The 15,159-nt window shown below is 39.3% G+C and overlaps 1 protein-coding gene across 2 annotated transcripts in view; it reads right to left on the bottom strand.

Annotated features, from left to right (window-relative positions):
* Positions 1-15,159, bottom strand: part of MCTP2 (multiple C2 and transmembrane domain containing 2) — a 116,815-nt gene that overhangs the window by 53,158 nt on the left and 48,498 nt on the right. For both annotated transcript variants that reach the window (XM_056499993.1, XM_056499994.1), the window contains 4 exons: positions 9,587-9,773; positions 8,783-8,876; positions 4,935-5,037; positions 3,183-3,285 (listed from right to left, as the gene is read on the bottom strand). In XM_056499993.1, coding sequence (XP_056355968.1) covers positions 3,183-3,285; positions 4,935-5,037; positions 8,783-8,876; positions 9,587-9,773 — 487 coding nt within the window. The remainder of the gene's footprint in view (positions 1-3,182; positions 3,286-4,934; positions 5,038-8,782; positions 8,877-9,586; positions 9,774-15,159) is intronic.

Below are 15,159 nucleotides of genomic sequence, written 5' to 3'. Positions count from 1 at the left end.
TTGGTTCCTGCTATAATCCTAGATCACAGGCAAGGATGAAGGGAAAGAAAACATAATTTCACCATCCCTGAATTTTTGTGCTGCAAGGTTATTCCTGTGTTAATGTGATGATGAGGGTGTAGTCATGTCTGCAAAATGCCAGTGTGGGACTACTGAACACATTTAACCCAAAATTTGGTGTCATATTAATTAAACATTTCATATCCCTCCAACATACACTTTATTCAAGGCAATTTTTCATTAAGAAAAGAATCTAGTCATCCATGAACAATTCCTGAAGTAAACTTACTTCATGTGCTGACAGCTCACAAGTCAAACTTGTGAATTTTTAACAGGAATAAAGAATGGCAAAAGCACATCTATTTTCAAAAGACAATTCAATGCCAAGCAAATATTAGGCCTGATTACATACAGAAATTAAATCTACGTGATTGGGAGGCTTCCTTGAGTCTTTAACTTTTGTTCTCTTTTAGTATATTTATCTAAATGGTTCAAAGGATACATTCAAAGTTACAGTCAGAATGACAACATACATTGAAATTCCCATTTGAAGAAAAAGAGCTTAGAAAATTACAGCTCTCTGTCTGAGCAGACCAAGTTAATAGGTGCAAAATGTTTTTAATCAGAAGCAGAGATGAGTATATTTACACTAGATTTGACTGAAATAGGAGGCAGAAAACTTTGGATGGGAAGGAAGAAGATCAGTTGGCAAGGGAAAGCATAAACAACTTTTATTTTATTATTTTTGTCCCAAACCTTGGACACAGAAAAACCTACACTGCATAGTTTGGACATTACCACACACATGCACTCCCCTCCTCTGCCTTGTTACATGCTTCCTAAGGGATACTTGACAAATGCCTATAAAATCAACAGAAAATCCAAATCTAACATCTTCTCACTGTGAGCCCACACAGCCTGCTGCCGATCATGCAGGCCATTTGGCAAGCACTGGGTCTGCAGGAGAGCAGCTGCTCCAGCCACTCTCTTCCAGAAACATCAGAGATACGAGGACTTGGGGAGAGATTAACAAAGTGATCAAAAATGGAATAAAAGATGTTAAGAGGTTTTTTCCTCCCTGTAAACATCAAATAATCCTCCATGCCCAACTGACTCGAATATTACTCTAAAATAGGAGATATTGACAACTCAAGCTACGAAAATAGATGAACGATCTAAAATATCCCCAAAAAGATCACATAGTCTGAGCCACGGGGGGAAGAGCATTGTAAAGCTCACAGCAGCGTGTGGGCCACTGAGAGCTCAGTATTTACTCCTGTATCTTAGGCTCTTTACATCCTCAGATTGCTGGGGTTCCCCCATTTCAGACACCAGTGTGAACAGCAGAGGGTGGATGAAAGCATACACACTTTTGTGAAGAGATTCAGAAACCACATTGCTTTTAATTCTCATATATAAGAAATACGCTTATTTAGACAAACTCACAACAAAACTGGAGCACACAGACCTATTTCTTTACCACTATAAAGCATTCCTTAGTTTGGGATCATATCCTCTAAGTCAGTTCAAGAGTTTTCTGGGCAGTTCATTATTTGTTTGGAAATACCAAATGTTTCAGTCCCCCGCTGTGATCTTGACTGTTCCCTTACCTAAACTGTGCTGATGCTGTGAGACTTATATGGCTTGCCTTGATCAGATGGGACCTTTGCTTTCCCTCTAGAAATCTCCCATTTCTCCAGTCTCTGCTGGGACAGAGCCCCACAGATCCATCACTGCCTTTCCTGCAGCAGCCGACCTCTAAAATTCAACGACAAGCTCTTGCCTTACCCTTGGAAGATGTGTGGCAGCCTTTCTGCAGATGTGAATCTGCTTGCACGGGGATGTTTCAAAACAAGACTGCAATTCTGTACTCTGCAGTTTCAATCAGGATCCACCATCTGCCTATTTGAGAGTGCTATTACCCACAGCATCACACCGAGCATTACCGAAAGCGTCTCACCGCAGCCTGTGCTGCTGGAATTGGATTAGGTATAAATGTCATTATGGAATATCCTGACTTGAAAGGGACTCACAAGGATCCTTGAGTCCAACTCCTGCATGGGACAACCCCAAAAATCACACCACAATGTTTGTACAACAAATCATCACCCCACACGTCTGCACAGGGCTCAACTGGACAAATATCTGTCACAGCCTCCCCTGGGCCCAGGGAAGCTCCTGCAAAGCATCACTGCCTCAGAACTCACAGGAACCCCCATGCTTGCAGCCAAACATGTTCACACAACTCACAGAAACCCCCATGCTTGCAGCCAAACGTGTTCACACAACTTGGCTAATATGACACAAGAGTCCCATGATGTTTCAAGCCTCATCTACTAATTGATTTAATAAGTCACAGCCTAGAAAGTTCTTCCTACACGTTACTGTAAAAACTACCAGAACCTTCTGTGGCAGTGCACATACACATGGAGCTGTTTACGTCCTCTTGATCTGGTTTGCTTGCCATTACTACCAGTTTTGTTTCAAAATTAAATCAGTCTTACCAAACACAAAGCTGCTTTTCCCCCATTCCCCTATTAAAGTCTTTTAATGATCCTTTCATGTTCCACTCTCTTTAGCTTGGCCTTTTTTTGGCAGTTTCTGAAAAAGCTTCAACTCTCCTTAATCTCCAGAGCAACCACTTTCCCCTGAGCTCGCTTTGTTTCCAGTTTTGATTTTACACTCCCATGGTAGCGCTCACTCCTCACATATTTGTTTACAGAACAAAAGCCACCAGTCTTTAAAAGCACTATGGAGTGGAAAACACCCCTTTTAGGTAATTTCATTCAGCTGTGCCAATAACAACAGCTATCTCTAGTCAATCCTACTGCGATGTGCAATTACTTTCTTGGAGTAAAAAGAAGCAAGATGGAACAAAGACATGCTTAAAGTGTTACCTTCAGAAGATGATGTGGAAACACACAGAACAACTCAATTATGTTTTCAGACCTACATGGCACTGATGAAGTAAGGACATTTCTGCAATTTGCTTTCCAATCAACCAAATTTGTACTAAGATGGGTTGACAATGCTCGTTACACTAAGGAGAACTATAAACACTGCCAACTAAGGCATGTACAGATCACAAAACCTGTTTAAATCTGTGGGGTTTTATGCTACAGGGGGAAAAAAACACAACTTGTTCCCAGCCAATCATGATACATGTGGTAAAGGTAACTTACAGACAGCAAAGGGATGGCAACTTTTCCAAGGAAATCAGGGGGTTTATCTCCATCTTCATCAAACACTGTCACTTCCAAAACATCGTGAATATCTTTAATAGGGCTGGAACAAAAAAGTGCAGACACATAAAAACAATATTAAATACACATGCACACAGTCTCCTCCACAAAGATCTGAGACTACTGTTTTACTAATTAAGTTTGTATTACCTTGGGGTATATAACTAGCACTTAATTAAATTCCCCCCAAAACAAATCAAGTGATGGGTATTCCCCAAGCTCTCCCCTCATGTTTCAGTTGCATAACTAGGTGAAGAAACTACCAGGCAGTGACTTTTTGGTATTTTTTTGTATTGGTGATGCTATCAATGTAAAACTCAGTTTTCCAACAGAGAATGCTGGTGACTGGGAAAGGTCAGGGGCTGAATTCAACCCAAGTTTCATTGCATTAAAACTGCACTGTGACACACACAGAGAAGTGTGTTGCAGAAAACCTGGATATAATGGGGAGGGCTTTCTAGTGGTAATGAAAGCTCCAGCTGAAATGCACTCATCCACCCAAAACAATCCACACTGCTCCAAAATAAATCTAAATCATCAATAGCTTTTAAGGGGCTTAATTAATTATTTTTTTATGGACAAAAAACCAAGGAGAGAGGCGAGTGCCTGACTGGTTCTGCAGATTTGGTGCTTGGATTAGGCAGGAAACATCAGTAAGAAAGTTAGAGAGAGTCCATAGCTGACATTTCTGAGACCCACAGGAAGTACAGACACAAACTTTCTTTTTAAATAAAATAAATTTGGATTGTTATTAGATTTATTTTGCTGGCTGAACATCCGACAAGACTCATCTGCTGGTACAGAAAAAACAGTGATGAGTGGAAGCTACTTGAGAACAAAGTATGAGAAAGGACTCCAAGAAACAAGCATTCAGCTGTGTCCCTGAATTAAACAAAAATCCAGCAAAGTATTTCTAATACAGAAAGCAGATAGCTTTTCTTGTGTTCTCACTCAGCCCAGTATTTATGAATGTTGCTTTAGCAAGAAGTTCATAATTTTCAGACTGTTCTTCCACTGGACAGATGCAAATGTCACAAATGCTTCATTGCCAGCCTTTGCACAGACTGCTGCAGCCTTGGGAGGCGTTTATCACACTCACTTACTCACAAAAATCTCTGTCAGCATAAAGCAAGATTAAAAAATTGGGCTGCCTAAAAGCAATACCTAAATTATAAATTATATTATTAATAAAGTGACAAATAAAAGAATACCTTGATTTCCATAAAAATTTAAGCATCTGATTTGGAGCATGTTTGACTAGTTTAAATTCAGAAGATATACCAAAACCAACACTCTCTGCTTACTTCAAATTAAACAAGGGTTCTACCAAGGTTCAATGAAACATATTTTATTTTAAGTTACGGAAAATGTAGGCGTGAGTATCTGCTCTCAACTTTCTGTTACATTATCTCTTGGATCAAGCTATGACTCCATTATGTCTAGTCATGATTCTTCCTATAAATATCACAGTAATTTTTCTTTTAATGACTTCTATTAATAAACTCCATGCAAGAACTAGTAAAAGGCAAAAGGCTTTAATTAAGTTATATTTGAGATTTCTCCAGCATCCTCTCCGACTATGAAAAAATGACATATCTTAAACTTGACCTTTGTATTTTCCCAAAGTCAATAGCTTTCCTGGTTAGGCTGCTAGCTGGAGTTGCTGCATGGTTTCCAAAGCAATCCACTTACAATGTGAAAACTTTGTTCCACTCTGGATTGAGGTTCTTGTAAACGGTGTGTGTTTGAAGCATGTCGTTCCCCAGCTCCAAGACACAGAAAGGATCACTTTTGCCTAGGGAAAGGAAAAAAAATTAAGTAGACCAGTAATGGTATTTAGTATGCAGACTCTTTTTTTGCAGTAGGGCTGAGGAAGTGATTGATTAAATAAAATTAGATCCATTAAAAAACTTCGAAGTGCCCCATTCTGTTGGAATGACTTGCCAAAAAAAACAGTATATCTGATCATGCCCAGTTCTGGAAACTCCAACACTTACCTTACAGCTCACTCAGGGGCTTCCCTCTAATACCTGAAATCTGAGACTTTCAGTGAATCACCTCTCAGTCTTTACAGCAAGAGAGATCAGCTCATTTTGACAATTACTCAGCTGCCCTTAGCAAACAGCACCATTGCTCTGAGCCAGGGAAGGAGCAGTGCTGCAGTCACACTCCCTGTTTTATCCTCTGCCTAGAGCCTGTGGTCTTCTTCAGCTGATTACAGGATTAAGTATCCACATCATGAGAAAAGAAGCACAACACTGACTGAAATCAGAAGCATTTCTTCAATTAGTTCCACGTGAGCAAGTCCTTGAAGCTATGAAATCTCTACACCATGCCACAGTTTTAACAAAACCCAACATCAGCTGGAGAATCCATGCATGATCCTGGTATTGTACTTACAGCAAACAAACCGAGCAAACTCCCCCAAAACAAAACAAAATAAAACAAAAAAGGCAAAAAATACCAAAAAACCCTCCTCTCTAAAGAAGGATGTCAACATGGAATCTATTAGGTGAACACATGTTTGCTAATGTATTTTTTGATCACTCACATTAAATGAATTTGTAGTTTTCCTAACTCATTGCAGCTCAGCAGTTTCCCTTGTGAGCAGAATGGCCCCTTATCAGCATGTCTGGCTCAGAATCTGATTTAATCTCATCTCCAATGTTCATGTACAACTCAGCCACAGACACTCCAGCCTAACTTTATGTAGGCAACTAAATATGTCAGCAATGCAGGGATTTAGATACCAGACAAACAAGATATTTAAGCAAAAGCTGTCCTTTTCTTAATCCTTATTTTCTGTATTATTAATGCAGAGCTTGTAAGGGTCTTAGTCTCAGAAGTTTATAAACTAAACAGGAATCTTTTCAGTATGTAAACAGTGGGTATTAACTAGTCAATACTGGTAAAGTTTAAAGACCATGTGTATTACAGGAATCTATTTGTCTTCTCCTTTTCAGCTTACATGTCCATTCCCTGGTAAGTTTGGAAAATGCATGTAAGCCTTTCAGAGAAACTGCTTGAAATGCAAACTGGTATATGCCAAAAACAATCCTACTGTATAATTTGGTATTCTGAGTGCTATTTTTTGGTCAGTGAGCAAATGCAGTGTTTGAGAAGAACTCTCATGCGTACACAGAAAACATCCAACAAAGCAGAAAAAGTCATTTCCACGTCAACAGAACTATTATCTAGGAATATAAAAGTATGGAAGGCTCAAACTGGGCTAGCTGTGGCTGAAGAGCTTCTACATATATGATACAGCTGCCTGGACACCAGCCCAAAAATTTATGTCCAAGTGTAAAATATGGATTTTCAAAACAGTGTTCAAAACCAAAGCAGACAGTGTGTGTTTTCTGATCACTATTATTACAGCAGGCTAAAAACTTGCAATTAAAATCTATTGATGATAATATACAAGCAACTGACAGAAACCCCAATCACACCAAAACCCAATCTTTGCTGCGGGAATAAGGTATAAGGTGGCATTACACTCACCAAGCCCACTGCTCTGCAGGACTTGGGGGATTTCAGACTCCTGACTGCCATGGGAAGGGACAGGGAGGGGACACTACCTGCTCACACTGCTCCTCTATTAACCCTTGGAAATCTTTGTACCTCTGATTCCCTCTGCGATTTTCCCTTTATTAGATTTTTAGCTGGGACTCTGAATTTACTTTTATCAATAACAATAAATCTGAGCAGTCTCCTTGGCAATGCAGGAAATATGGCACTGCTCTAGGAGGGCTCTATTATGGAAGCCCATAATTGCTGCACTAATCATTTATGAATGGCTCAGAACAGATAATTAATCTTTATGTCTCTCATTTCATGATCAGAAATTATGCTATTTTTACCTAAAATGGCTGCATCCTTTTGCAATTTGGTGGGTCTATTACAGCATAATACTAGGATATTTTCAGCACTGCCATTGAAAAACAATTTGTCATTTGCTTCATGAATCAGGCTCAAAGCCTGGGTTATTTTGAATATAATGACAGACTGAGTAACCTTTTACTTAAGCAGAATTTCATTCTGTGCTATGCACAAGGAATGTGTGTCACATACTCTATCTGAAAAGTCTTTGAATTGCAGAATCAAGAACCTGCGTGTCTCTTCCAATGTTCATTATCCACCCACATGCTCCTGTTTGAGTACTGAGGGAGAGGGGGCCAAATCCATCACTGATGCAACTGCTTTAGCATCAGCAAAGTTTTCCAGAGGGTAAATAACCTTCTGGGCTCAGCTCTTTCCATGAATTCTGTCTATATTAAAACCTCACATATTTCTATATGGCACTTTTGGCACTGGGGCTGCTCTGCTGTGCTACACTTATTAAATTAAATTAGTCAGCAAGGTACAGTTACATCCTAATTCCATATGGACCTATACATTATGTCAATTTAGGTATGGATTTCTTTACATGTTACCTTTCATTATTGACAGGTTTTGCTTTGGTTTGGGTTTTTTTTAAATTAAGTTTTTCAGTTCTTTAAAGTACTGCTCACTGGAGCAAACTTTTTTTTTCCAATTCAGGGTTAAGCAATGAATTGAAAATAGCCCTAAAACAGTTCCATGATTAATCATGGGCTTTCTCCTTTGCTCCTTTTCTTAGGAGCAGCATTCTCTTATGTAACAAATACAAGGGAATGGGGCAAGAATGTTTTCTCTCTACCATCTTTCCTGCTTTTATCAACAAGTTATCTTAAAAAAATGACTGTGTCAGCAAATACACAACACACAATGCTGTGCCTGTGAATTATGAGCTGCTGTGAGATAGAGAGGGGAATTAAAAGGTCTCCAGAATCCTGGAGAAGATGATAATAAAAATAATAATATCCAGGCAGTCGCTACAGAGAAGTATCAACCTCCTAGACTTTCCCCAGAGGTGCAATATAAAGTTGTGGTTTTAAAAGGTGTTAGTGCCCACTGCTGTCAGGACCAAGCACAACCTGAGGAACAGCTCAGTGGAAAATCCATACTTTTCATGGAGTAAGACCACCAAAAGGTCATCCCAAACTGAAGCCTCATATAAGCTCTAAGAGAAAGCATCACACTGGCAACCCCATTGCTGACAAGTTTTCTCTTTCAGGTGACAGCCTGCAGCATCCCCCAAACCCACACACCCAGCACCACGTCAGACACCCCAAAATCTTCCAGTCCTGCTCCAAACTCACAAGGCACCTGATAGAAGATGGAGAGGCTTTGCTTTGCAGGTGCTTTGCAGGCACCACCGTTTTGTATCAACACTTATTTTACATATTCCTGATGGAAAAAACACTTAGCATGACGTGCTGTTGTAAATTTATCTGTCAGATTGCTCAGGTCTAATGGGAAATTAAGATCTCCATGCACTGGACCTTCCCACATACTTTAGGCAGTCAAAGTCATTTGGTATCTCAGCTCCCCAGGCAGGTTTCAGTGCTGGAGAGATGATGGGATGATTTACTTTTCCTTGATCAACTGACAGTACTGCACAAAGTCTATCATTTGCAATATATTATAGCATCATATGCTGCAAAACAGAAATAAAATACCTGAAAAATCTGCTGCCATCAGGTCCACTGCTTTTAAAACTTTGACTTGTAAGAAGCCAATGTCCTTTATGTCCCGAAAGGAATTCTTTATACACTGCAAGGAGAAAAGTGCAAAGATGTATTTTGCTTGTAATTCAGTGAGAAACAGAGACTATTGGACCACTAAATAACTTGCCACAGAATCAGTTAGGTTGGAAATAACCTCTAATATCATCAGGTTCAACAATTAATCAGTGCTGCCATGCCCATCACTAAACCCTAAAAGCTACATCTACCCCTCTTTTAAATACCTCCAGCACTGATGACTCAACCACTTCCCTGGGCAGCCTGTTCCAGTGTTGAAAACCCTTTTGGTGAAGAAATGCTTCCTAATATCCAATCTAAACCTCCCCTGGCACAACTTGAGATACACTTATTCCTTCCTGACCAGCTTTTGAGGATGTGGAAGCGTCAAAGCTTTATCTCCCAACATTTGAAAGTGCAGAAAATAACCTCCCCAAAGGAGAGAATAAAGTTAGGTATATTATTATCTCTTCATGATATTCAGTGTCTCATTCCCCATGATAATCTCCTAATACAATACAAGTTTCCAAAGAACAGCATTAGTTTAAACTCAACAAATACAAACAGCCAAATTGCTTGGGTCAGTCTGCCCTGCCAATCTCCTCATCATTCAAAATGCAACTACTCCATTAAATAGTTTTCTTTGTAGGGGGCGTGTTATTATGACTGAAGAAATTTTTTTCTGCAATTTTGACTATGTCAAACGAAAAAAAAAAATAAAGAAAAGAAAGACAAACTCACATAACGCTGAGAAATCTGTTGCCGTTCATTGGGGTCTGCCAAAGGACAGACACACAGATCAGAGATGGACACTCCTGCACATGGGGCAACAGCAATCAGCATCAGCAGGGACCCTGGATGCTTTTCCAGAGGCAGCTCCAAGCAGTTGGTCTGCTTTGTTGGCAGGGCAGTAATGTCAACGTGGCATCTGGAAGGACATTGCCAAGGGTTAATAAGGAAAAGGAGTTGGTTGAAAACAATAAGAAAGCAACATTTATATTGATTTCAGCAATAAGCAGGCACCAAAACTTATTGTTTCTTCAGGATAGAAAGAGTGATGAAAAAAAAATCATCCCAAAATTAAACATGGGAAACCAATCTGGCAGATTCTATTGCACTTACTGTCAGATTTTGCCTTCTGGTCTGTCTACTGATAAGCAAAGGTAAAAGGTTTGGGCTGCAAGTACAGGAGGAAAACAACTCTGGCCTGCCTCACTTCCCCTCTAAAATCCCCCAGTGTTTTGTGATGGATTTGAAACACAATTTTATTTCACCTGGGGGAAAAGGGGAAAATGCAAAATTTAAAACATTAGCCTAAAATAGATTCACTTCTTTAAAGTCACATACTCCATTTTATGCTACATTATACTGTATGCCCCAATCTCTTTTACAAGCTTTACTACAGCTACATTTTCAGTGTACTGTTATATTTCCCAAAGGGAAGGATTGCCTTAAAAGTGCCCCCCACCCACTCCTTGCACATAATATGTATCATTAACCTGATGCTTCCCCCAAAAATAAAAATGAAGAGGATAAAAGAGAAACATTCATAAAAAGACAACAATAAAATATGAGTATGGGCTAAAGCAGGGAGATCACCAAGCAGACAGCAACACACGAAGGGAGTGGATCAATGCAACAAAAAGTCTAATCACTTGGCTCAGCTAAATGATTTCTATTTAGAAGTCCAGTAAATGGAGTGGAACTTCCTTGAACCTCTGTGGAGCTTGGCTTGTGAGAACAGGTTGAACAAAAGTTACAGATGAAAAAAGAGTTTAAAAAAAGAAACAAATCAAAACAAAACAAATAAAATAAAGAGAAGGTTTGCTGCCACACTACAAGAGGAGGAACATTCCTCACAGGGACAGGCAGTGGATGATGGAGAGTGAGGGGTTTTGCTTCACTTAATGCCTGCCGACAAGTTTTTATTTAAACTAAACTTGTTAAGGTGTTGTCTTAATAGGCTAAAATTCCACAGGGTTCCCCCAGGTGGGTTTCTTCTGGGTAAATGGTGCATGTAGTGTTCCTGATTGATCCCATTCCAGTAGTAGAGCTGGAGCAGTTTATGCCCATCTGCTATAAATTGCACGCTTTCCGCTTCTTAACAGCCTATTTTCTGTAATGCTAAAGGGGGTGAAAAAAAAAAAAAAAGAAAAAAAAAATCTCAAAACATTTCAGCCTGAGAACCCAAGAAGCCGTGTTATGAAGTAAAAGCCACGGCTCTGAAGAGTTTCTAAGCTGTCCAGTAGCTCACTGTACTAAAACACAACTCCTTAAGCCTCCTCTGACCACAATCAACGGGAATGACTTTGCCTTAAGTGTGCTCTTTTCTCTCCACTGCTCTGGAGGTACAACAGGTTTCAAGTTTACTCTTATTAACTGCTTTCAAGAGCTTTGAAAGGGAAGGAAAATAAACCAGGCAGAGTACCAAGGCTCGGCGTGGGCTGCCTCTCAACACCATTTCCAAGTGTGAGAGGTTGCATTTAAAGCTCATTGCTTCGCCTAGACTCTTCAGAAAAATATGACAGGAAAAGTTACAGCAGGAAGGAAAACAAAACAACAACAAAGAGAGAAAAAAAAGACCTTATTTCTTTCTGAGAAAAAGCCCTTATCACTTCCACACTGGAGGTCAGCTTCACCTTGGCTGCATTAACACTGCTGTGTCTCAGACTGCAGCAGTTCCAGTGATACTTTGGGTATCAGCACAAAAGGGGGGATGTATCCTTATCCTACAGTTTAGGATTTTGTTGTTGTTTTGGGTTTTTTTTTCCTAGATGCAGAAACTGAAGGAAGGAGAGGGGAAATCTCAAGGTCACCCAGCTGGTGTGTGGTTCAGCTGGCAACACAGGCCATGTCTCCCACATCAGCATTTCATACACCACCCACTCAACAAAATCCACAACTGGGAAAAGCTGCAGTTGCTTTTTATGTTTAAAACTTTCCATGGAGTAAGACATAAAACACAACTTTTTCAGACAACACTGCATCTCCCACCAATAGATAACCTCAAACTCCATCATATGTCAAAGTTAAATATAATTCGATTTTGTTTTGGCAAATTGGAATAGTTTCTGTTCTTAAAAGAACTTGATTTGCACAAGGTCAAAGAAAAGATGGAGCATAAGGGTGTGGGGGTTGGAGGGATGCACATGTGGAGGGGAAAACAGCAGGAGGTGGAGTGTAAGTATTTCTTCCTCAAATCATGTCTGATTTCTGTGCAAACTAACTTTCCTTAAAACATCTGTGTTCACTCAAGGTATGCCTGTATTTTCTTGTGAGGAGCTGAAAAAAAAAAAAATCCACATTTGCACTGGCAAAAGACTTAAGAAAAAACAAAAAAAAGACAATCTGTCTCATTTAGGTTATACAACATAATTGATCAGACTGCAGAGAATGCAGCTTGGTAAAACTATTAGACATTCAATTTACTATATAAATTCAGCAATTTCCACACTAACACTTCTACACTATTAAAACGAGTCTAATGATTTCCAAACTACTTCCCTCATTCTCTTGAAACAGAAACTCCTCCTTTCCTTCTTTCTCAGCTTTCTATCTGCAAGATCTAATTACAGATAATTATTTCACAGGAAAGTGGTAAGAGACTATTGTGATGGGCACAGAATCAAACTAATGGAGGTAATCCACTTTTGTTTAAAAGTCACCTGCTCTGAATGCAAAGGGCAAAACTCTCAGAACATTTGTATTTTAGGTGATACAAATGATCTCCTGAGTTAAATTCTCGACAGTAATCCCATTTTAGCATGGAATAGCTCTGCTTGTTGTCATCTGTCACTATGCTACATATTAAATTCAGACCTAATTTTTCACACAAGTAGCTACATGCACAATCTACAGGGGCTGCAGCTCTGTAAGTTAAGAATGCATTGTGCATACAGGTGTATCACTTTTATTTCTTTTAACCACGATTAATTAAATGCTTTCTTTCCTCCTCTTGATCAGTATTGAGGTCTACAATCTGTATTAGTCCCAGTCAGCACAGCTTTTCATTTAAGATTTTTCTTCTGATTTAAAGCCCTCACCTGTAGCTTCTTTTCCCCTGTTTTTTATTAATTTTGCAGAGAAATAGTGCTTGAGAACAGTACACAGTAAATTTGGGATTAAAATATTTATCAGGGAATCACATGTTAAAATTCCACTAAAAGGTGCTGAGGTTAGCTTTTTAATAGCCATGTTGTTGCATTTTATTTTCCCACTCATAGTTAATCAAATTATGACAGGAATCTTTAAATATATATAGATGCATATAAAAACATCTGTACACAACAGTGCCACTTTACACCCTGCAGACCTCTTGAAAGCCCTTCACAAAAGAGATCAGAATCATCAGAGTACAGAAAGATGTATCTATGATTAATACTTGAAATTTCAAATGTCACAGGTGTCAGGGAAGCAATTAGTAAGATTTTATTATTACTTATTCAATGGACAAATTTTGTTTTTTTCTGACTCATCCTACAGCCTAGTGAGATTTAAGAGAAGGTTTTGGTTGCAGACATAATGGGGATTTTACTGCTCCATCTCAACAGCACAGCCTTTAAAACACAGGTTGTTTCTTATTGCAAAGACAGTTTCCTGGAGGCATTCATCATAAAGATATTGGATGCACTCCAGTCTCAGAGCTCACTGTCTTAAGTTTAGCAATTTTTGTAAAATCTTTTTTTTGAGGTAAATATGTGAAGGAAAACCCTCCAACATTCTGCAGCACCTCTTTTCCCAGAACATATCCCCTAATGCAGAAACACTCTCTAACAACCTGGCACAAACAATTTAACTCTGCCTGGACAAATTCTGCACACGTTAACACCTTTGTTTATTCATATACATTAATATTGTCTCCTGTTTATGGCATGCCTCTTATCCCAGAGGACACAAAAAGCACTCCATAAACGTTACTAACAGTCCTGTGCAGACTAAATAGAGGGATTATTTCATCCAGCACCAAAATGCAGGCAGCCCTCAGTGTCAGAGCCTGCAGCTGAACCACTCAAAGCTGAGGGATTTTAAGTGAGGAAGAGAAATTGGACCCAGCTGAAACTCTAAGGAGACTGCAGGTAGGCTGAATGTAATAATTTAGCTGGTGATGTGCACTGACAGTGAGGGTTTGTTTTGTGATAGAAGGGTGACATGAAATGTTTCCTCACTAATTCAGAAGCAGACAAGCACCCCAGGTGTTTGTGTTCAGCACCAGAGGTCCAAGGCATTCCTTATTCTACATGTTCCATGCTCTCCACAGACACTTCAGGTCCTATTTCAAGAACAATATTTTACCTTGAAAACAAATTATGCCTGGGAGAAGAACTGTATTCTGGAGTCTTAAGGCATTCTTACTATCTGAAACCCTGGGTCTGAAGGAATTAACAGGAGTCTCTGTGCCACAAAAGTTCTGCAGTCAGGATTATCAGATTTGACTCCACTGTGAGCACCTCCAGCTTCAGTTAAATATTAAAAACATGCATATATTTAAAGGTTTAATCAACACAGCTGGAGGTTGAACAGGCTAGAAGAGACCATAATGAATTCTAACTCTATTCATAAATTGACCACAAAATTATTAAGTCAGATCCAGAAAATTTTGCTTTTTCCTTAAAGCCATGCAAATTATTTGAGGGCAGCTGGCTGCAGTGTGTAATGACCGAATATAACCCACAGACATTTTACTAAAGAATATTTCTTACAATGATATTGTGAAATCCAGAAATCTCAAAACTCAACTTGGAAATCATGGAGACAATAAACATGGCACCTCATAATGCTGTTTTTCCAAAAGAATCCTTTTCCAGATTAGACTGCATCTGAACCCTTCATAAAATATTATTTATAGGGTGTCAAAAAGTTTCTACACTGTAAAAACAATACCTGTTATTATGCACTTGGTGTTTATCCATTCTTGCTCTTCAAAAATTAGTGTATTTTTTCCTGTTTCGATGCTACAGCCAATTTGCTGTGCTTAAGACAACAAAAGCAAAATTTTTTTTCTCCACACAGACATCAAAAATAATTTTAAACATCGAAACACAGGAATTGTTTGGGTTGGAAGGGATCTTAAAGATCATCTTGTTCCAACCCCCCTGCCACAGGCAGGTACACCTTCCATTAGACCAGGCTGTTCAGGGTCCCATCCAACCTGGCCTTGAGCACTTCCAGGGATTTACCCTGGAAGATTTACCTTTACTTTAAGGTAAATCTACCACACAGACCCTGCCAGTGCTGAACAGAATAAGCATTTCTCTGATAGCTTTTGCCACACTGAACACCACCTGCCAGAAACCAGTAGGGAAAGAAAAAGTGGG

The sequence above is a fragment of the Oenanthe melanoleuca genome, chromosome 10 (assembly GCF_029582105.1).
Source record: "Oenanthe melanoleuca isolate GR-GAL-2019-014 chromosome 10, OMel1.0, whole genome shotgun sequence".
Lineage (NCBI taxonomy): Eukaryota > Metazoa > Chordata > Aves > Passeriformes > Muscicapidae > Oenanthe > Oenanthe melanoleuca.
Note: the sequence above shows the minus strand (reverse complement) of the source record. Positions and strands in the feature narration are given on the sequence as shown.